This window comes from Malania oleifera, chromosome 4 (assembly GCF_029873635.1).
Source record: "Malania oleifera isolate guangnan ecotype guangnan chromosome 4, ASM2987363v1, whole genome shotgun sequence".
Lineage (NCBI taxonomy): Eukaryota > Viridiplantae > Streptophyta > Magnoliopsida > Santalales > Ximeniaceae > Malania > Malania oleifera.
In genome coordinates, this window is record NC_080420.1 from 3,661,068 (window position 1) to 3,684,995 (window position 23,928).

Consider the following 23,928-nt stretch of genomic DNA (forward strand, 5'->3'; position numbering starts at 1 on the left):
GAAAAACTTGGACATGTTCCGCTTATGTAGAGGCGTTCGCATAGGTTCAGGCCATGAGACGTAGTCCTTCTTTTTTATCTGCATCAGTAACTCTGAGCGCGGTACATTTAGAGGTGTGTAGGTGGAGAACTTGTTGTGCTGTCTTCTGCTCTTTTGACCTGTTTGCAGCGCACTAGTTTCGTGCCTTTTTATAGATCTATACGTGTCTCCAGATTCTCTGCTGTTGTTTCTCCTCTTCCGCTCAAGACGATTTCCTCTCGTGTCCATCATCTCCTCCAGGTTTATGTATTTCTCTACTCGGATCATTAACTCCCCCATGTCCACCGGCGGTTTTTTCCCTAGGGAGTATAAGAAACTTCTGGGTTGGAGAGCCGTTGTCAGGGCGGCCAAGGCTACCCCCATGTCTAAGTTGCAGATTTCTAGGGTCGCTATGTTGAACCGGTGCATGAAGTTCTTTAAAGTCTCCCGGTCCCTTTGCACCATATTCATTAGATGGCCTGTTGTTTTGGCAACTCTCCGGCTACTAAGGAAGTGGCCGATGAACATTTGCTCCATCCCTTGGAAGGAACCAACAGATCCTGGTCGAAGAGTTCGATACCAGTCTCTGGCGGTACTCTTAAGGGTGGTAGCAAACGCTCGGCATATGATGGCGTCAGGAGCCCCTTGCAGCTGTATTAACATTTTGAAATTTTCCAGGTGATCAATGGGGTCAGACAAACCTTCGTATCTCTCAAAGGTGGGCATCTTGAATCTACTAGGCAATGGAGCTTCCATGATCTCTTTGCTGAACGGAGACTCCGCGGACTTTAGGGACGTTTCACCATAGTAGGGCCTGGTTCTGCCTTCTTTCATCATCTTCTCTATGTAATCTATCTTCTTTATTCTTTCCTCGAGCTCGGTGGATCTTTTTTGGTTGACATCCACGCTATTTGCATCTTCTACCTTCTTATTGGGGTGAGTTTTCTCTTCTTTCTCCATTAGTTCGTCAGCTTGTTTGTCTGCGTTGGGTTTCTCTTGTAGTCGGGGAAGGACGTGCCCTTTTTGACTCTTCTGTTGTAAGAGTTGGTTGAGCATGTCCTTCATTTCCTTCTGGAAGGCAAGGAACTCCTCCCTACTGACACCAGATGAGTCGGAGGTCCATTGGACGGATTGGGATGGTTCTTTGGTATCAAGGAAGGAGGTAGAATTGCGCGAGGTCGGCATTGCTTGAATGTTTGAAAGTCGAGAGCAAGATAATATCGCCTCCTAAAAGTAACTTCCCACAGACGGCGCCAACTGTTGCGGGGTAAAAAATAGTTGGGATGCTCCTTCGACTCTCGTTGACCTGAAAGAAGAAAAGAACAAAGGCTTGGAGGACCCGGGGTGTACTCCGGGGGATCACTCTGATGCCTAAGTAAGAGGAAGGCTTTTAGGAAGGCTAAATGCAACAGTAGAATAGTGTTATGTGACTTACCTTTGCCTGTACTCCCAATCCCTTCTTATAGGGGCTTGAGTTGACCGCTGGTTGGCTCGGATTTATTGCGTGGGGGCGCGAATCGCTCTCCGGCCATAAGTGCGTGCGCCTATTACTCGATTTTTAAGGGCGTTGGCGTGAATCTCTCCTCCTCTTTATTAGGTCGGAGCTAATCATTCGTCAGAAAGTCAGACCTGGAGAAAGTATGAGACAGACGTTGACCTGCCCTTATTAGCGTGATTTATTATGGGCATATCAATAACACTTATTATATAATTAGATTCCAAGTGGTTGCATAGTGTAATATTCTATAATTTAATTATCCGTGCACCTTAGCGAATCATACATTGTTATTATGTATACAGGCTGCACTAAATACACGTTGTATCCCCTATGTAAACAATCTACACAAATGATCATGTAGCATATATGTACAACTTTCTAATGACCATAGTCAACTATTATCCATTTTGTGGCTTCAAATGATTAAGCTACTATGTGAGCCTCACATAATTACTTTGGTCATCGGGAAGAGCGCTTGTCCCAAAAAGGATGCAAGACATGGAATGCACAATATATAATTCATGCATTGCAAGTAATAATCAATCATTTTTTTTTTTTACTAAAAGATGGTGGTACCTCCATTTATTTATTAATATACCCTCACTTTTGACGGAAGAATACCGTGGTTACAAGTTAAAACAAACCATCCAAAACTAAACAAACAAAATTAAACATAACTAACAAAAGAGATAAAAACATAAAAACAACCAAAATCAAAACGAAATACACCAAACGAAATTCTAGAGTTGAACTAACGACGAACGGAAACAAGGGTAGCACTTGGATCGATTGAAATAATCATGTCCAAACCATCTAAAACACTGATCAGTCACATAAAAGAGCTTTTATGTGAGACAAGAATTAGGGGCATGTCTTCTAAGTAACTAATCTTTTAAAAGTGGTTAGAAGGTCCATCTCCATGAGTCCAAGTGTCCAACATAGGCAAATATTATTTATTAATTAACAATTCTTCTATATGCTTATTTTGAATTAAGAATTTAGTAGCTTAATAAGGATTGCCATGGGTTTTTAAGGATATGCGCGACTCCATATTTGGCCACCAATATATTGATCCTAAGTATCATCTTTCAGTCTTCACATCTATAGACCTTTGACAATCATCTGCAACCAAGAAAAATAAGAGAATCACTTGTATCGTTTTTAAAGGCCCCTAACAATTACTAACTTCTTATTGCATGTGATAGTATTTTGACTCATCACCTACAATGGATAATGTAAATGTAAATTATCATTTATTTTTCCAAACTTGGATATTTATATATAATAGCAATTTCATTGATTGATCATCTGTCCTATAAATTTATTTTGATGTTCTTCTTCCCTTATTCCTAATTATTCAAATTTTGAAATTGATTTCTTCAAACTTTTGAGAGAGAGAGAGAGAGAGAGAGAGAGAGAGAGAGAGAGAGAGAGAGAGAGAGAGAGAGAGGAGCATAGTTTTTGTTAAAAGGAAAAAGATAAAAGCAAAATTGATTGAAATTTTTATTTTTTCTTTAAAGTTCAACTTAGAAAATATTTTTATTTGAGAAAAAAGACGGAAACATATTTTCTCTCTGTATTATATACTCTTAGAAATAGAAAATGATAAAGAATTAATGCAAAAGAAGAATTAAAAGTAAATGAAATGTAAAATTATGTTTTTTTAATTGATTTACTGTACATTTTATCTTTTTTATCACTTTCATTGATAATCAAACTTGAAAAAACTACGACGATTTAGTTGGGGAAAATATTTTTTATTTTTATTTTAAATTTTTCAAAGAATTATAAAAAATGTAGCTTATTTTTTAGTTTTTCAACTTTTTTTTTTTTAAAGTTAGGGAATAAAGAACTTGATTACTTGGGCAAAAAAATTATTTTTATTTCTAAATGTTAAAATAATTATAATTTTTTTTTTAATTTTTACAAAATAATATCAGGTTGTATTTTGGTGTCATGAATTTTGGAACTTGGTTTTGGATACATGTGAATTGGTAAGAAACTCAATATAATTTTTGCCACAATTTACATAAAACCAAATTCAAAATTGGAATTCTACGATCCCAATGACAAAGTAAAATTCAAAAAATCTAGAAGACAATACCAAAGATTTTTTTTTTCCGCTAATTTTCTACACAAAATAGAAAGCAAATGACATTTTTGTAATTATTTTAAAATTAGAAATAAGAAATAAAACTATTCCATAGGAAAATAATACTAAAATATTTTTAATATTATTTTTGCTTTTTGCACACAAATGTTATAAAATTGAAAAATTAACTAACTTTTTTTTTTTTTTTTTTTTTTGTAATTCTTCGAAAAATTGAAATCGAAATTGTTTTTCATAGCTATCCGGTGCATAAATTGCTTGATATATATATATTTTAACATTTTCAAAGTTTTCACAATATTTATCCATTTAAATATCATCTAAAAAACTTCACCAAGCTCAAATGGCTTATTAAAATTAATAAATATATGCTATTAAATGTCAAAATTTTACATAAAATAATTTTTTATTATGCCACATCATAGCATATCAAGTTTACATAAAATTTACCACAAAATATAATGTGAATTTAATTACTGATGATACGACCATAACTCCTTATAGTAATACGAACGTTATAAAAGAAATTAATGTAAAGTCAACGATTTGACAAACTGACAGCTGCATATGCAATGTATTAACAATAATTTTATGTTTCCTATATTAGTAAATATTTATAAAAGTATGGTTGAAGATCAATTTTTTTTAATAAATTTTCAATTAATAGCTTATAACAGGGTGCATTTATTTTTCTTTCAAACATTATTCATAATGTTGCCTTAAAGAATTTAACTACTATGGATAATGTTTAATATTAAATTTTAATTTTCACCCATAAATGGGAGTAATTATTATATTCTACATGCATTTTGGATATTATAATTAATTTGTTCCCTCTAAAATTCTTCTCATGAAGAACTTGGCCCATTCAAATTAAGGTTCCAATCTTTCTTAAATTGTTGAGAGGCTAAAAATTCTTAACAAATCAGGTCAATTGGTAATCTAAGTTGTCCAATTCAATTCTCAACAAATCAAATCTTGCCACGTGCACCATTCAAATGGTAAGGAAAATGACAATAAATCATTTGTTGAAAATATTTACTTGCGAGTAATTTTATATTAAAAAGAAGAAAAAGACGAGTTAAATGTACTTTTGATTTTGAAATTTTTTTTAAAATTTTCCTTTTGATCATTGTACTTTTTGGTAATGTAGTCATTATTTATTTTAAATTGATATAGTCGTAATTTTATTCCACTAATTATACTAATGACCACGTTAAAAAATTATAGAGATCATGATAAATACTTTTAAAAAAAAATTAAAGTCTAAAATGTTTTTAACTAAAAAAAGTTTTATATATAGATGAATTCAAGAAAAAAAAATTTGGGGTTGAGATTAAACATCATAGTACCCATGTGAGTACAAACTACAGCCACATATTTTTTTCATGATAATGAATAATATGAATATATAATTTACTTTACCAAAAAAAATAATTTAATATCTAATTGGGGTTACTTAAGTGGTAGGGTAAAATTGAGCTTTGACAATCTCAAGATTCTAGGTTTCATTCCCCACTTGTGATTTGCCTAATGAATTGATTGAAATTAAAATATATATATATATATATATATATATATATATATATATATATATATATATATATATACATCATTAAATGAGTAGAGATGTATATTTTTGTAGCCTACAAAAATTATGTAGGGATGGATTTAGGAACAATAATCACATACGGGCAAAATAAACAACCAAAAATTGAAACATTGGATTTACGTGGTTCGGCCGAATCGACCTATGTCCATGGAATACACACAATTTCACTATAAATTAAGAGAATTACAAGAAGGAGAAGGGGGCTACTGCCCTCAACTTAATTCTCTCTCTCTCAACAAAGATTCACTCTGCTTCACACAACACTCACAGTTCTACTCACTCTATGCACTCTGTTCTGCGCACAACACCCTCTGCACTCACAATGTTTTTGCCATCCTACTCATAGCGCATATTACACACACATAGGCATAGCTGCAGAGGGTGGAAGTTAAAATAGGTGACTTAATTTCAATGCAAGTGGGCTGGGTAGGCAGTCGTTGGTCTCCAACGTCAACGATTGCGGCTGGGTGGTGCAACTGGCTACTCCATTACGAGCCACACCCTAATTTACCGATATTAAGAAGATGCAATTGTTAAATCTACGTTAGTGCAAATTAACTCTGTAAAAGTTCAAAGTTCGAAGTCACTTTAAAAAATTTAAAGGGTCAAGTAGTAATCCTAAAATTTATAGGGAACTTTAAGAATTTTTTTAAAGAATAAAAAAATTAAGAGTAATGACATTGACTTGTCAAAAAAATAAGGTTTTAAAATCCAATTGCCTTCTTTGAGATTCGCCAAAAAAGACACCAACTTGCCCTACAAATTTGAATTTTTTTAATGATATCTCTTGAGCTTAGATAAAAAGATGAGGACCTCTCCTAAGTTTTCAAAAGTTTCAATTACATCCTTTGAGATTTGATAAAAATACACAAATATCTTCTAATATTTCAAAGCTTTCATGAATTTCCCTTAAAGTCTTAATATTTGATAGAGAAAGAAGTAAATGACGGTCCGTGAAAATCAAATGCTATGGCATTTTTAAGAAGATAAATTATGACTCAAAGATACGGCGAGATATTAAATCTTTATGAATCATAGTTTCAATTGCAAGTCAAACAAACCTACTATTCACATTACAATTTTAAGTTGAACTATTTAATGTGGATTGATGCAAATAAGTCATGCGCCTTACTTAAACTTCATGAGTGTTCTAATGATCCTGTCTAAGATCACACCAATTCTACTCTGTACTCGCATTATTAAGTATGCTCAAAATTTTATTGCTCATAAGCATAAATAAAAAATAGAAAACAATAACGACCATCCTAAATTAACATAAATTAATAATTATTTCCATATTTGATTTCCGGTGGGCAAGCGGAGTTGATTGGATAATGATCGTTGATCCTGTTGCCCACCTTGTCAAGAAGTCGTTGATTTGCTGACTCACCGAGTCATGACTCCCGACCCTTTAGCTTCTTCATCCCAAGAGCCATAAGGTGGAATGGACGGTCCGGATCTGTCCAACGCTAGCGGATTTTACCGTCTCCGAGGAATCCTAAGGTCACAAATACACGGTTCTACTATCACCCCGCCCCCGCCTTTCTCCCTCTGCAAAACCCTACACCAGTCGGGCAATCACCAGTCCGACTCTCTCTCTCTCTGATGGTGGCTATTTCGAGAATGAAATCACTGGTCTCTCCTACATTCTCAACCTTCTCTCCTCGCGTCCCCAAAACCACGTCTCTACGCCTCTATTTCTCATATTCTCAATCCCTTCTCCGTAAAATTCGCCAAACCCCACATTCTCTTCCAAAACCGATTGCGGCCTCGTCTGAGCCCCCAATTCCTATGAGCTTTGCTCAAAATCGTAGTTTTGCTGCGGAGGCGTCTCCGTCGTCTTCTTCTGGAGAAATTCATGTGATCGTCGGCCCAATGTTTGCTGGCAAAACCACCACTCTTCTTCACCGCGTCGAATACGAACGCAGCTGTGGAAGGTTCGGATGTTGTCTTCTTTAGCTTTATTAGTGAGCCAATACTATGTGTTAATTGATTTTTAATAATTAAAAAATGAGGAACTCTTATAATGAGGCTTTGCTTGCTGAAATTCATCAAACTAGTTCATGAATTTTTACAATATTATTATTTTAAAGATACTTGTTTTATTATGCGATGTGCAGTCCTATGCATTATTCAGGACTCAAGTCTAACAGAGATATTTAATTTTAAGAAAGAACTACAATGACTTGGCTATGAGTGATTATTAAGTTTGATTGTCTGATCTCTGTCAGATTTTAGATAATTAATTTAATTTCTTTTATATTGCCATTAATTTTCATAGAGTAATGAACAATCTGGTCGAAATAGTACTACTCACATAAAAATTATTTATAATGGTTAAGCAATCTTAAATAATAATTTCTCCTTGATTATAGCTCTTTCAAACAGGCTACTTGTCTTTTCTTTTCTCCCTAGCTGCCTGTATTTTCTTTCTTCTCGTCCATTTCAGAGTGGATAATGGTAACAAGGTTCAATTCTGGAGGATGCTTGGGTGGGTGATCGATGAGCTCACCACCTTGCTTATTGCTGTTGATCAGTTTGTTCCGTTTGATGGGATGGATGAGAGGGTTTGGGAGGGTGACTCCTCAAGACTGTTTTCTTCCACATCCTTTTTCCTTCACCTTGCAGAAACTCCTCACCCAAATTTTTTTCCCCTTTGGAAGGTAAAGGTTCCCTTCAGTTCTGGCTTTCATCTGGATTGTGACTCTTCAATAAGATGATAGTACACTATGTGTTATAGATGAGGAGAATGTATAAAGTCCTGATATCTGCTTCATGTGCTGCTAAATGAATGCAACCAATACTCACCTTTTCCTATATTGTCGAATGGAAAACTATAGTTGTACTGCACCTACTCGTGCTTTGGTGAAGCTGGGTTGGTGCCTAGGTTTGTCGTAGATTTCTTACTAATGAGGGTATGGGGTTTTGGGAGTAGCAAGAATGGTAGAGCTTTATGGAATTGCATGGTTTTTGCAATCCTGTGGACCCTTTAGTTCAAGAGGAATGCTAGAACCATCAAAGATCGTTCAACCTCTCCTAGCTTGTTATGGGATAGAGTGGTGTTTTTGACATCTTTTTAACCTTTTCATTTGGTTTGTTTTGGGGCTGCTTTCTGTTTGACCTTCAAATACATTAATTTTTTAAATAAAAAACGGAGAAAAATTTTAACATAAAATTGCATTTAAATCAGTGTCTTCAATTTTGAATGGGAAACCATTCGCTTATGTTTTAATGTTAAATCAATGAAAAAGTATTATTACTTATGACATAAATGATAGGAAAAATCTAAATCTAATGTTACGAACAACATCAGCCATAGATATCAATATATCATGTTAGTTGTGGGTATTGTGGTTTTGATAAGTTAAAGTACCCTCCTTTAGCTCAATACAACCCACAATATGTAGAATTCACCACCCATATCTAAAAGGTTGAGTAGATCATGCTGATGTCTACTCATAGCATGATATGCTTCTTTTAATAAGTGTTTTTGGCCAAATCAAGTTATTAACAGAAATTAATACTTCGATAATTTAATGATTCAACCAGTTCATCATAGTAATTGCACGTAATAAAATAAAAATATGTTTTATAATGATAAATTAATAATAAATTTTGTAGAGAAAGTGAATACTTAAAAGCAAAGTAACTTTAAATAAAACAATTAGTAATGACGGGCCCTTCGGGCATCATATTTTCGCCAAGTTTGCCGTACCTCCAGCCCATATGTTACGTGACCATAATATTTTGTTACGTTCCACCGCTCTTACGCCAGAAATAAAAGGTTCCACACAAGCTCCCGTTCTGCGATGTGGTGGCAGGATCGCTAGGGGATTGGCTCCGGGTGAGACATGATTGCAGTATAGCATTCTATATAAATAAAAATTACAAGTAATGCAGAATCTAATTAATATATGTCAAAATATTATTTTGACTACAAAAAATTAATAGTCTCTTGTTGTTGATTTTAGTTACCGCAATTATATTAGGGCTTATTAATATATAAGTGACTAAATACTATACAATATATTAAAGGGTAATTAAATGGAGATGACTGTACTTAAATATGAACAAATATCTTGATGAAACCTATAAACAAAAAATCAACGATATTTCTTATATATATATATTTGACATTTCAGCTTTATCTATTTCACATTTTAATGTGCAGAAATAATATATGAAATGTAATTATTTTGATAGTAATTAGGGTAAAAATGAAATTAAATTTTAATAATAAATTACAAAAAATAATATGGTAACATGGGATTAATGAGTTTATATCAAGATAATATTCTTACTGAAATATTACTGATCTTTATTCTTCCTAAAAAAAATATTCTTACCAAAAAAAATATTTTCTTACTGTCAATTTCAGTTATTGTGACTACATTAGACTTATTAATTTATAATTTACTATTTTTATATTTAAAAAACATAAATGATATTTTTAAAGTAAAAAACAGAGGTTTTTTTTTTTTTTTTACGAAAGAAAAATACTTAGTTTCTGTGCGCTCACATAATATATAAGCGACATATTGCAACAATAATACTTGGTCCAAATGTTCATTCAATTTTATTTTATTTTTTTGGTGCAAGTGAAAATTAATTAAAATATGATGTAGAAATATTATAAAAAAGATCAAATAATAAATAAAATGTAATTATTTTGATAGTAATTAGGGTAAAAATGAAATGGAATTTTAATAATAAATTACAAAAGATAATATAGTAACATGGGATTACTTAGTTTATATCAACATAATATCTTCTTTTTTTTAAAGTAAAATACTTAGTTTCTGTGTATTCACATAATATATAAGAGATGTGTTGCAACAATAATAGTTGGACCAAATGTTCATTAATTTTTTTTTTTGGTGCAAGTGAAAATTAATTAAAATACGATGTAGCAAAATAAATAGTTTGCAGTGATGCCATAATTAAATTATGAAAACTATTTTTCACAGTAAGTAAAACAAGGATTGCAAAGGCTTTCCACAACATCCATAAATCAATAATTTGTCTGATGGCAATTGATAGAACCCAATCAAGCCTAGCACAATAAATTAGTCAATTTAGTTGTCACTACATAATATGGATATCGTAGTGTAGGTTGTCATGGTGGTACTTTCCTCAAATCATGGTTAGAGGCTACTCAGATATAAAGGTGAGAGATTAAAGCAAAACTCTCTTGCTCTTAAGTTTTGGCATAGCCATCCTCTTTGGCTCCAGTGCTGCCATCACTGTGCATGGCCACTGACATTGCCACTCTCTTGCTGTCATGCTGTGGTAGTTGCTGTCACATACACTGCAATTTAGGCTGCCCTAGACCTAATACTCGGTAGTTGTTCCTTTCATTTTATATATGTGATTTTTATTTAGAAAATTTGTGAAGATTTTATTTTAGGGAAAGAAAAGATAATGATTGGAGAAAAGAACATGTGCCCAGAGAAAAGAATGCATAATTGGAGAAAAATATGTTATAATAGCCATGGTAACATATTTAATTAATCGAAAAAAATTATAATTTTCAGATTTTTAGGACAAAAATTGGACTGTATTAGTGTTTAACTGTAATGGGATTGTAATTTAGTTATTGCTTTTTTAAAAGAGTTAAAAATTCAAGAAAAAAAGGATTATGAGAGCAGCTTTTTTTATGCCTGATGACATGTAAATCTATTGGTGCAAAATTATATATAGATGTTCGATTATTTATTTACAATATGCAGATATGCTATTATTTGGGCATTAAAGAACCATCTTTTTTGGCTTCACCCATTAGACTTAGCTTTACAATCATATGGACTATTAAGTGTTAGAATCATTGAGATTTGGTTTTATGTATTGTAATTTATTAATTTCTAGGTGTAGAGGGCTGATTGACAACTTTCTTGCCTGATTTACTTTCATATTCCTTGCTTATCCTATTATTTTGCGAGTTTTGCTATTTTCATCTTTAGTATTTTTTTTCACCTTCTGTTTGATTGTGGATAAAATGAAGGAAAAGAAAAGAATGTAAGTGGTTTTTCATTCCCAAAGTGTTTTATAGGTCATGTTGTTTTTGGTTCCCAAATAACAAATACTTGCCTCAATTAAACCAAACAGCATATTAAGATCAGTTTCATGGAGTTCTGTGCTCTCTTAGCTCCCAAATTATGAGAATTGGAGTTTTCTTATCCTTTTCTGCTTTGTCTGCAACCAAATGGAAGGTGAAGCATTATAATTCCCAACTATTATGGTCTTCTTGGTCATATGTGATTATCAATGATGAAATATTCCCAGTTTTCAGGCCAAGTCCCCTAAGAACCTCCCCCATTTGGATAAAACACTTAAGGATCTTTGTTATTCTGGAAGATTGACGGAAGCAGTTGACATGTTGTGCCGCACAGGATCACAGGTGGATCCACAGAGTTATGCCCTTCTATTGCAAGAATGTATCTTCAGGAAAGAATTTAAGAAGGGGAGGAGAATTCATGTGCAAATGATTATTGTTGGATTTGTTCCTGATGAATATTTGAATGTCAAATTGTTGATATTGTATGCAAAATCAGGGGATCTAGAAACTGCCAATATCCTGTTCAATAAACTGCTGAATAAGAGCTTAATCTCATGGAATGCAATGATCTCTGGGCATGTACAAAACGGTTTTGATGAAATGGGTTTAAGTCTTTATGAAAGGATGAGACAGAGTGGTTTGACACCAGATCAGTTCACTTTTGCCTCAGTATTCCGAGCTTATGCCTCATTGGCAACTTTGGAGGATGGCAAGCGAGCCCATGGTGTCATGATAAAGAGCCAGATAAGGGAAAATGTTGTAGTTAATAGTGCCCTCATGGATATGTACTTCAAATGCAGCAGCCTAAGTGATGGGCATCAGGTATTTGATAAATCTTTGAATAGAAACGTTATCACATGGACAGCTTTGATTTCTGGATATGGCCAACAGGGAAGATTTGAAGAGGTTTTGCAACTTTTTCACAAGATGAGAAGGGAAGGTCTTAGACCAAACCATGTTACTTTTCTTGCAGTTCTTTGTGCTTGTAGCTATGGAGGTTTGGTTAATGAAGGTTGGATATATTTTTCATCAATGATGAGAGATTATGGCATTCAACCTAGAGGTAAACATTATGCAGCCATGGTTGATCTATTAGGGCGTGCTGGGAAGTTAGAGGAGGCTTATGAGCTTCTTCAGAATTCACCATGCAGGGAACATGCAGTGATGTGGGGTGCTTTGCTTGGGGCTTGTAGGATACATGGGAACCTAGATCTGTTGAAGCTTGCAGCGAAGAAATATTTTCTTTTAGAACATGAAAATCCTGATAAGTATATTTTCTTGTCTAATGCATTTGCAAGTTTTGGGTTGTGGGACACTGTTGCAGATGTTAGAGGTACGATGAAGGAATTGGGGATGAAAAAGGAACCTGCTTATAGCAGGATTGAGGTCCAAAGGGAGCTCCATTTCTTCTTCATGGGTGATAAATCTCACGAAGAAAGTGAGCAAATATGTCAAATGATCAAGCAAATAACTTGCATTCTGAAAGATGCTGGCTATGTTCCTGATTTAAGCTGTGACTAGTTCATATTACAGGATAGGTTCATGTCCTCGACATTTCTTTTCTTTTGTGGTTTATTATTTGGGAGATAGAAAAGCCTTATACCTTGAACTTCCTCCTAGCTGTTCTGTGGAATTTGTCAGAATCTGAAGTTCCCATATCAATCACCTCAAATATGGTGGGGGTTGGGACTTGGGATCATCAACAGGAAAATTTATAAAAAAAAAAAAAGGCATGTTCAAAGTTGGGTAATAATTAGCAGCGGTTTGATGATTATCTTTGAGAATAACATGCGGAGATGGTCATGTGCATTCCTTGAGGTGCTTTACACTGGAGCTCCTTGAATTTCTGGTTGAATGATGGAAAGGGTGAAGTCTTGATAAGCTGACTCCCTGTAGGCTTGAGATAAGAAAGTAAAGTCCTGAACTTCGTAACCTCCTGCAGAGCCAATAGGTGTTCCACATGTCGTGGTATCTATTTCCAGCATTTTACTGGGTACAACAGATACTTGAGAAAAGAAAATTCTCACTGTTTCCCTAGCTGGTTGGCCTCCTTAAATAATGCTCCATTAGAGGCTGCTGCACAGGATTCCCAGACTGCCATATTATTTTTAATCTTGCAAGCTCATGTCCTTTGCGACCCTTATTTTCTGTGTATTTGATGAATCCTTACAAGCTTTTCAGTAGATTGGGCAGTTTTTGTTGGTTGGGAAGTTTCTTGACTAGAAGAATGCCAAGAAACAAGCCCCACAACCTATATATTGTTTGAATCCCTCAAATCAATGTCCTTATGCATCCAGATGAGTAAAAAAACAATTTTTTTAGGATTTCCATTTCAGAAGTTTGAATGAAAGCGAGGTTGCTGAGTTTACTTGTTTATTGGGTGTGTTGAATTCATTTTTTCCTACTACGAGAGGGGGATGCAAGGCTTTGGATTGGGGAATCTTCAGGTTCTTTCTCTTCAAAGTCAATTTTTACTCATCTTACTAGCCCTTTCTGTTTGAGCAAAGCTCTTTGGAAAGCAAAAGTTCCTCTTAAGATCCAGGTTTTCATCCGGACTCTTGTTCTCAAAAGATTAATGCGAATGATTTGCAACAGGTAAGGTGCCCTCATTAAGCTCTCAGTCTGGATGTTTGTGTGACATGCTGTGAGGCAAATGAGACTATGGTCATCTGTTCCTTCATTTGCCACATGGCAAGGTATTTGTGGAACGGTTTGTGGTGAGGATTTGGTGGCTCTGCAGAATGGTGAAGTTTTGGGGTTTTGGGAAGAGTAGAAGATGGACTTTTTGGAACTGTGCACTGTTGTCAGTTGTGGATACTTTGGCTTGAAAGGAATGCTAGAATTTTCAAGGACCAGAAGACTTCTCTGATTTTCCTTTGGGAGAAAGTTAGGTATTTTGCTTTTTTTTTGGGGGGTGGCCATTCTTTTGAGGTTTTGGGGGTCTATCACTGTCCGATATTCAAATGGATTGGAAGGTTTGTTGTCTTTTATTGGAGGATGTCTTATCCTTTTTTACTTGTAATTATTTATTTTTTTTTTTATCTTAAAAGAAAAAACTAAAAAAGGTTAATTTTTATTTAGGGTAGCAACTATTTTGATGCAAGACCTAAGTCATCACTCACAGGAGATAAATCTTAACACTCAAAACTCAATTCATAATGTTCAACTCCGCACAAAAGCTCTCACAATCGTAATTTTACAAGCGTAATATGCCTAGGAATCATGCAACTAAAATTATGAAGCCTAGATATTAATGGGATGCTTATAAATAAAATCTTAGAATCTACTAGATTATTACCTAATGCAGTGCTATTATAAAAATGTGAAAAAAATAGGACCTGAGAAGATAATAAATTACAAGATTGCCCAAAATTCTTAGAAATTCCACGTGATGAATTTGATAGACATGCAGCTCATATTTGCACCCTTCTTCCCTGGTTGGTAAAAATTCAACCCTGAATCCATAACATTTGAAAAATAAAGAATTGATGAATGATATAATCCGCATGCTTCAAAAATAAAATTACAAGATTACCCTTCAATTTGGTCTTCAAAGTCCACCTTTTCTCATGATGATATGAGAAGGAAGTGGGAACTTTGAAAGGGGGAGGGGGGGGAATGAGCATAGCCTGATTTTCATGCTCTTGTTTAGTGATAACTAATGGAGAACCCCGTAGATTGTGATACCATGAGTGATCGGTTATATTTGTTGGTTCGATATCATGTGCTGGGACTATTTTTGTTTGCTCCCTTTTCTTTCTTGAGTAATTTTTTAAAATTTTCTAAACCTATTTTTGTTTCCTTCCTCTTCTTTCTTGAGCTATTTTTTAAAACTTTCTATCTGGTTCATCCCAGATTTTGTTAGGGAGATGTCCTATTCTCCTTTCTGTATATTCTTAATCTATTAATCAAATTATCAGAATTTTTTCTAGTCATTGTCTAAATTCATGGTATCAAAAATCGAAGTGCGATGGCCGTAATGGTGGTTGCGTAATGGTATTGAAGGTGAACGAGCCCTTTATGGGATGATTTAATGGAGGTGCTGGAATTCATGGCTTAATGGACCGTTATCCAGCGTGACGTCTGTTGCGGTGCTGTTATGGTTCTATAACGTCTGTTATGAGACATTACACCAGGTAGATGAAGAAAAAGGGTCTTCGATTCATTTTTCTCATTCTTTCAGCTTGAGACCTTGGTGTGAGCATTGTTTTCCAAGTTGACATAGATAGTGAAACAATAATGAAAACTTGGGGGGGGGGGGGGGGGTTTTCAGTTTTTGATGTAGAAAAGGAAGCATCTTTACTAGAATACGTGTGCAGCCCATTGCTTGATCTCATTTTGTGATTTTGGCGAAACCAAAGGTTGGTTTTTGTGGGGGGGGGGGGGGGATTAGATGAAGCAAAAAATATCACTTTTATTTATATCCATAGATAACTTATTGGGTGGTTAGTTATATGAATAAGTTCACTAATGACCAAGAATAGCTGTGTTTTGGAAAGGCATGGCCGTGGTCGCTGTGGAACTGTGGAAGTGGTGGGGCAAGTGGTAGTGGTCAAAGAAGTAGACATGAACATGGAGCATCTTACAATCCCCATGGTGTTTGGCAAAGTTTTGTAGATTTTGCCATTGGAGACTCATCTTCTCGCAGCACTGATAGTGAGAGCGGAAGCAGGGGAGCCACAACCCATATGGGTCATATCAACATCCTTCACATCCACAATATTATCATCCATAACCCCTAACCCTATACTATTATCCACCCTGTTATCTAGGTCTATGCTATCTTATGCCTATATATGCTAACCCTACCCCTTGCCTATTCCGCCATATCCACACCCTTATCCACCACACCCCAAGTACAATTCCGTGGAGGATACAAGTCAAGGCAACAATCAATTCTTCTCCATCTTCGATTTTAGTATTGTTCTTCTTTATCACCATCACAATATCAAGAGCAAACCAGAGAGATGCTCATAATATGGATCCTTTTTGTTAGTAGTTTGGAGTTGCAAGTCATCTTGGTAGTAGCTATCATAGTGAGACACTGCGAGTGATGAGAGAGATGAAAGTTGTGAGAATCCTCCATGTCATTTTGTATGTTTGTAGGGTGGTGAGTTGGGAGTTGGACTCCGGACTTTGGGGGTGGAGGAAGATTGAGAGTGGGAACTAGAGTGATCCATGCTTTATGTTTTTATGTGATTATACCATGTTTTGTGTGCTAATTGATTTATTTACATGTTTATGACTTGTGTATTTATGTGGCTGTTTGTAATATGAAATATGAAGCTTGAAGCGTGCTCCGAACTATGAAGTTTTAAGTCATGAGCAATCAACTTGTTTATGAAGTTTATTTTTCATTATATTATGATTTTTTCCCTTTAAAATCAAATAACTAATTTAAGAAATTTTTATTCGCCAATAGTGACTTGAAAACCTAGTTGACATTCAGAAGTTGCAATATTTGTTGCATGTAGGTTGATTAAAATCTACTAAAGTGGGTTCTTGGGTCAAGACATGTGAATATGTGTGTTTTCTTCAAGTTTGCTAGATCAAAAAATGAGTTCACGGACATGGCATCCATTAGTTGTTATGTAACACCAGCAGCGGCTGCAACCATCACACCATCACCATTACACTGACTGTTAAAAATCATGTCAATCAAACTACTTCTATGCTTTTACCAGTAAGTGTCTTTGGGGAATGATCTAGACCTGTTTTTCACTATGTGCAGGTGGTATAGAAGTGTAACATGTTGCTTGTAGGGCATGCCTTTTCTCATTTTCCATAATAGCCTTTGACTTTTAATAGCCCACTGAGAGCAACAACCTGCAAAAGTTCTGATATCTTTCAGTAAATTACAAACTAAGTTGATTTGCACTAGTCTTCTCCTAGTAATTGCTGGCATATTTATGAACATTTTTCTAAGATCATGCCTGAAAGTTGGTTGGTTAGGAGTATTTTTTTTGTACATTATATGTTTTCAACTTTGGTTAGTCTTCACTCTATCCTATCTATACAAGTTTAATTTATGCATGTACATCTATACATTCACTTGCTTGGAACCTTGGGACTGTGTGTTCAAATTGGCCTCGAGAGACTGTGTGTTCAAATCGGCCTCAAGCCCTTAAAATGATGTAGTTTGCATGGAGGAAAATTGTATTATCCTTTAAATTAGAAATTTGACAGATTAGGGACAATTATAGGATTATTTAGTTGCAAAGAGGTATCTTGCACAGAATAGAGCAATGGAGGTTATGGAAGATGTCAATGGATGAATCCTCAACCACCCACACTTCATGTTCTCAAGAAAATTTTTAATTGATCAGAATGGAAAACCAAAATGGAAGGGAATGGGTTTGCACATTAAGTGTGCCTAGGAAAATGACTATTCTTGAAAATAATTGTTTTTAACTTTTCTAGAGTCAAGACCTTTCAAATGAAATTTGGAACTTGACTCCTAAAATGAATTTTGTTAATCAAGTTGGAGTTTTGGGAATGACATACTTTGACTAGACCATAATAATGACACCTAGATAACAATAATTAACTACTAGCAAGGTAAAGAGTGGACTGACTTCTAGAGAATATTTAATATTACCTAATGCTTCACAGGTTCAGTTCTGCATCATTACACTTCCATTAAAAGAAACTTGCCTCTTGCCATTTTAAATGATTCCCATATTTCAGCATCACTTAGTAAAAGCTCCTGTTTGCCTATGCGAGAGCTCCAATAATCGGGCTTTCATTCCACATTAATAGAAGTCGAGTATCATTATTTTCTTTAATTTCCTGCACCTCCTTGATTCTCTTTTTTTTTCCCACATCTTCTCCCTTGTGGTGGAGATTTTCCCTACTAGGATCTCGTCATGACTGCAGTTCACAGGCTGATTCCTCACTTGTTCCTTTCTAAACTTGCAACGGCTATCAGCAGACTCATTTTGGCCTATGTAGATTTCCCTCAAGCTCCTTGAACATCCCAGACAGTTCCAACATCCTTGGCATCTAAAACTTGTTCTTGTTGTTACCTCACTCTTGATTTGAGTACCAACTGCTTCATCAATTTCTTGTGGAATAATATGCTGATCATCCATAGCCTTATTATTGTGGCATACTTTCGTGGGAATAGGATTGAAATTAACACAGATTGCTTTTGTTGTGACACCACTCATATCTTTAGGGTGGTAATTTTACCAAGAGCTTCATGCAATATAACTTGATTTTCAGTTGAGGAAGTACTTGTCATCTTTGTTAACCCATTCTCCTTGTTTGTCACATTAACATCTTTCAGGGGCTTTGGCACTGGCTTATTCTTCTCATCACCGTTTTTGACAGAGTAGGTATTGTTATGCTCATCCATGGTCTTAAATTTCCAAGAAATTGTTGAAATTTCCGTCGAAATTCCTGATTTCCGTCACACTCAAAATCAAAATGGCAGTCGATTTCCATCTTACATAATTTCCATTGAAATCGCAACGAATCATCTGAAATTTATCGAAATCTCGTAATTTTAGCAAAATTTGTCGAAATGTTGACTATGCAATGAAATTTGCCCGAAATTCAAATGAGAGATTTAGGAGTGAATTGAAATTTCTCTCTTAATTTATTTTATTTCTTTTTATTGAAAAAAAAAGATTATTACAAGTGTTTTTGAAATTATATGAAAAAATAAACTTACAAGAACATTTTATTTAACCATTCATATCTAAGTTATCATTATTTGTATAATAAATAATATTTAAATGATTTATGAATTTCATTTTTATTAACTAAATATGTCTAATGCACATTATCTTACAAATACTTTTGATACACATACTGTATTACAAATTTTCCACCTCATACACAACATAGATCATAGATGTATTTAACATGTAATATATTAGTCCTAAAACTTACATTATTGTGCCTGCGAACCATTTCTAAAGTTTCACAAAGAATTCCATGCTTTACTACTGATTTTTTTTATTTTTTCAAATAGAAATTGTCGAAATCGAAATTTTCGTCTGAATTTCCGTACTTTTGGAGCTTCTAAATTTGATTCAAAATCGAAATTTAAGACCTTGTGCTCATCATGGACAGCTCTTTGGCTGCTTTGCCAAGAAAACCTAGTAGAATATGGTATCTGTCCATAAGTGCTACAGCACACAAAACAGACTATGAGAGATTCCAATTGGTGGACCATGCACCTTGTTGTCCATGATTCACAAATACTTGCTTCTCTTTATCAGACCAAAGAATGCAATAAGGCTGTGGGTGCTCCTCCGCTTCAAGCTTCACTATTTCCACCGCTACCTCATCAATCGAATACTTGCAACTGCCATTGTGGATTGCTTACAAAGCTTTTTCCATGCTATGCATCTTGTTCTCAAATAAATCGTCTGCAACCAGTCATGATATTTTCACAATATGTCCTTCACTCTTCTTTAGAGGTTCTACAGCCATATTACTCATTTTATCCACCATGGTCTTCCTTCCAGTAACAATTACTAAGGGTGTCTTTGGCATCTCGAATAATATCTTTGAAATGTAAATGTGCAGCCAAATTTAATGATTGAGGCTTGAATACCAAGAGTAAATACGAAAAAAAAAAGCCTTGGTTTAAAAACAAAAAAAGGAAAAACAAAAATGGGCTATGTGAAGGACAATAGAAGTTATCAATATCAAATGAAGCAGCAAAAATGGAGCACACAACCCAACCCAACTGAAGGAACTGCTTTGCTACCAATTTGACGCAGTCTGTCAGATTAGAACCTGGCAGATTAGGGATAATTACATAGACACTTTGTGGCAAAGAGAGACCCTCTTGTGAATACAATGGTGGAGGCTATGGAAGGAGTCACTGGGTGAATCCTCAACCCACACTTCCAAGTTCTCGTGAAAATTCTGAACAAATGAGAATTGATAACCAAAATGTAAGGAAAATTCTCTACTGCCCATTGATTATCAGGGCTGACGTAAATATAAGTGCATAACACTCGCGCATTAAATTTGCATAGGAAAGTGACTACTATTGACTACAATTTTTGTTTTTTTAAAACACTTATTTTCTGCAGTCAAAATACCTTATAAATGAAGTTTGGAACTTGACTCATAAATAAACTTCGAAAATGAAATCGGAACTTTGGGAATGACATGCTTTGACTAGAGTAGCAGAACATAATAACGAAACCTAGATAATAGCGAACAACACTTATTTTGCTACTAACAAGGCAAAAACTAGACTGACTTCTAGATAATATATACTGATGCTTAAGACAATTAATAACAACAATTTGTGGCATATTTATGAACATTTTTCCGAGATCGAGGCTGGAAGTTGGCAGGTTAAGATTTTTGTTTAATTTTCCATTGTATATGCTCTGAACTTTGGTCAGTCTTTGATCAGAATCTTATCTTTGGAAGTTTAATATTTGGTTTACATCCACACATTCACTTGCTTTGCACCCAGAGATTGTGTGTTCAATTTGGCTTTGAGTCCTAAAGGAGCAGAATGAGTTTTGACTTTATCTAGATATCCAGATTATTCTAAATTTTGGAATATGTACAACTGGTTATTTCTTATGCAATTGACTTGCACAGGGGAACTGTAAATTATCAACGAAATTTGTATCAGAAAACATTATTAGGGTTGTTCTTTATATCATTTCCTTTTTTATTTATTTTATTTTATTTTTGGGTTTTTTTTTGTGTTTTTTTTTTTTTGGGGGGGGGGGGGGATATGATATGCAGAAATGTAGCAATAATAAAGTCAAACAAGGACACGAGATATGGATTGGACTCCATTGTGACTCATGATGGGGCTAAATTTCCATGTTGGTCGTTGCCAGATTTGTCATCATTCAGACAAAAGTTTGGTCCTAATGCTTATGATGAGGTACACATGCCAACCTTTAAAAGTTTGGTCGTTGCCATGATGGTATATATATGAACAGTGAAATCTGTGTTTAAAATTAAATTCTTGTGCTGATTTAAATGAGAATAAATAGTTACTATTCAAATTATGCAAATCACCTATGAGTTTGGTGCCCAATGAATCTAGGCCTAAGTCATGCAGTTTCAGATTTGAGGCTTGAAAGTTTGTCAGGCATTGAGGTAGTGTTTGGTTCCCTGATCCTCCAAGATTCCTGGGAAATGTGATGCCAATAGCATCTTATTCTTGTTTTTCTGAAAGAAAAGTAAGCTTTATTAAACCAAGAGAGGAACAAATAGAGTAACAGGGAACCAGAAGCCCTAAACTATAGGAAAAAAATACACAAACATAATGAAGTTAGTCAAGCCAAATCCCCCAAAGCACTGCACATAGATGCCATCCCGTTCTTATATTTGTTTTGGGATCGGAAAGTTACCTAGTGGTAATATTGCATTCCACACTGAACAAAAATATATACATGACATCTTATTAGCAGATAGAATTCTAGGAAATTGCATTCCAAGAAACATCTTTCTTTATGGAACCAAATGACACCTGAATTTTATGCCTTCGTGCCATCCCATTCTTGGTGTACTTTTTAGCTGTTGTTTTTACTTGACAGTTAGATGTAATTGGTATTGATGAAGCTCAATTCTTTGAAGACCTTTATGATTTCTGCCAGAAAGCTGCTGACCACGATGGAAAAACTGTAATAGTGGCTGGTTTGGATGGTGACTACTTGAGGTACTGCCCAAATTCCTTTTTATTTGCATCAAGAGGTTATTGCTCATTCCTTATGAGAACTTGCTCATCGCCCATAATTAACCCACTGCCCACCCTCGTCACCCCATTATTTGGAGTGCAAGTATGCTGTGTAGTTTGGATGTATTTGTGATTATATCTTCCTCCAAACTATCTGCGTCATAGTATTTTTTATACTTCAAATTTCATTGGCAGAAGAAGCTTTGGTTCTGTGCTGGATATTATTCCCCTTGCCGATTCTATAACCAAATTAACTGCTCGATGCGAGATGTGTGGGAAACGTGCTATTTTCACTTTAAGGAAGACGGCGCACTCACAGACTGAGCTAATCGGTGGGGCCGATGTCTATATGCCCGTGTGTCGCCAGCACTATGTCAGTGGTCTAGCTGCCATAGAAGCTGCAAGAACCGTCCTTGAATCTCAAAGGGTACAATATGGCTGATTTCACATTCCTCCTCTTCTGCTCATTCCACCATTGTCTCTGGGATGTGTTCTATCTCACAGTTTGTATGGCATGCTCAAAATATATTCTTAAATTTCACCCATTTAGTAGTAGGATTCTTACCCTATGTTTAGGGAGATCTTGGATTTGGATTTGTATTGAATTTTGAAAAGTGTAATATAAAATTGTACTAAAGGTTGTCTTAATCCATCCAAATGCAAATCCAACATTCGAAATCTATGCTCCCGAACACAATATTGTAAGTACTTTAAAAGTTGAAAATTGTTTCTTTCTAGTGGAGTATGTGAATTGTCATATAGATGGTATGAATGTGATCTAACCAGTGACACTTTTAAAATTTGTTTTCAATGTGTACATTTGTGTAAAAAGAAAGCACAAACTCAGGGCTGTAAGAAAGAAAGTACTGAGCGTTGAGAAGGGCATTTTTCTTTGACAGTGACCATCCAATTCTGTCTCATTTCCATTGTTCTCCGAGAACCAAGCCAATGCTCAATGGTACTTATAGAACTCATGGCCTATACTTCATATTTATGACTAACATACTGTTGAAGGCCGAGGGAAATTTGCATTTGTTGGGGTTCTAGACTCTGTGTTTAGAAAATAGAGGAAAGGAGCTAATTCTAATCTGTATGGATTGGATAAGTGATGCAAAAATCTTGGCGCAGTGGCGTTTGGTACCATTCATTTGACATTTGGGGCGTAAGAGTGAAAATGATTTTACTAGGAGCATTCATCAATTTGCATTCATTTCTGAATTCTACCACAAAACTTATATTTGGTTGAATTGCAATTAGAGTTTTAATATCTTTCTAATAATATTTCAATGAAGGTAGATCTTTATGAAGAAGCATATGAATATGAAGGTTGGACCCATAGGCCTATTGTGATTGTGTTATGAAAATTAAAGCGTAGTTAGGGCCCTGTTCACAAAAATCATTGAATGTTTTATTTTTATAATATTTGTATGAATAAACAAACAATAATAAATAATTTTATCACCATTTGCTTGTGAAAATGATATTATATTTTAAAAAAATTTAAATAATTAGAAAAACGAAACCTTTTTTTTTTTTTTCAAATTTATAGAAAAAGAGAAAAATAATATATTATTATTTTTCTAATTTTTAATTCTTACTTTGTGTATGAGACCATGGAATTTGTATCTTGTACTTTAATTTGTGCGGATTATGTGTACAGTTTCTTCTATATCTATTCAAATTTAAAAATTCAAGTCCTAAATTCCATGATCTAAGATATTACCTCATGTAATTTTCAGAAAACTTAAAAACAGGTTATCTCTTTTTGTTATTATCTTAAAATATAGAAATACAAAATGAAAAGTTTAAAATTTTTATTTTCTATCTTTTTAATACGAGTGTTGAAAACTAATAAATAAGCTAAATATTTTATTATTGTTTGAAAAACTAAAGAATGAAAAATATAAAAAAAAAATATTTTCACACCTAAATCGCCCCTTAAGTACCCTGAACCCATGTGAGA

The 23,928-nt window shown here is 34.6% G+C and overlaps 2 protein-coding genes across 3 annotated transcripts; both read left to right on the forward strand.

Annotated features, from left to right (window-relative positions):
- The first annotated feature begins 6,606 nt into the window (after positions 1-6,606).
- LOC131153305 (thymidine kinase a-like) lies at positions 6,607-22,710 on the forward strand. 2 transcript variants are annotated; one of them, XM_058105519.1, is made up of 4 exons: positions 6,607-7,175; positions 21,023-21,167; positions 21,826-21,947; positions 22,161-22,710. In XM_058105519.1, exons 1-4 carry the CDS (start codon positions 6,844-6,846, stop codon positions 22,405-22,407), a joined length of 846 nt encoding a protein of 281 aa, XP_057961502.1. In that variant the 5' UTR covers positions 6,607-6,843; the 3' UTR covers positions 22,408-22,710. The 2 variants fall into 2 exon arrangements, with proteins under 2 accessions (XP_057961502.1, XP_057961503.1); XM_058105520.1 differs by having other exon boundaries at positions 6,661-7,175; positions 21,886-21,947.
- Positions 7,885-14,440, forward strand: LOC131153304 (pentatricopeptide repeat-containing protein At4g16470). Its single transcript, XM_058105518.1, has one exon. It carries the CDS (start codon positions 11,612-11,614, stop codon positions 12,812-12,814), a length of 1,203 nt encoding a protein of 400 aa, XP_057961501.1. The 5' UTR covers positions 7,885-11,611; the 3' UTR covers positions 12,815-14,440.
- Positions 22,711-23,928: the final 1,218 nt, after the last annotated feature.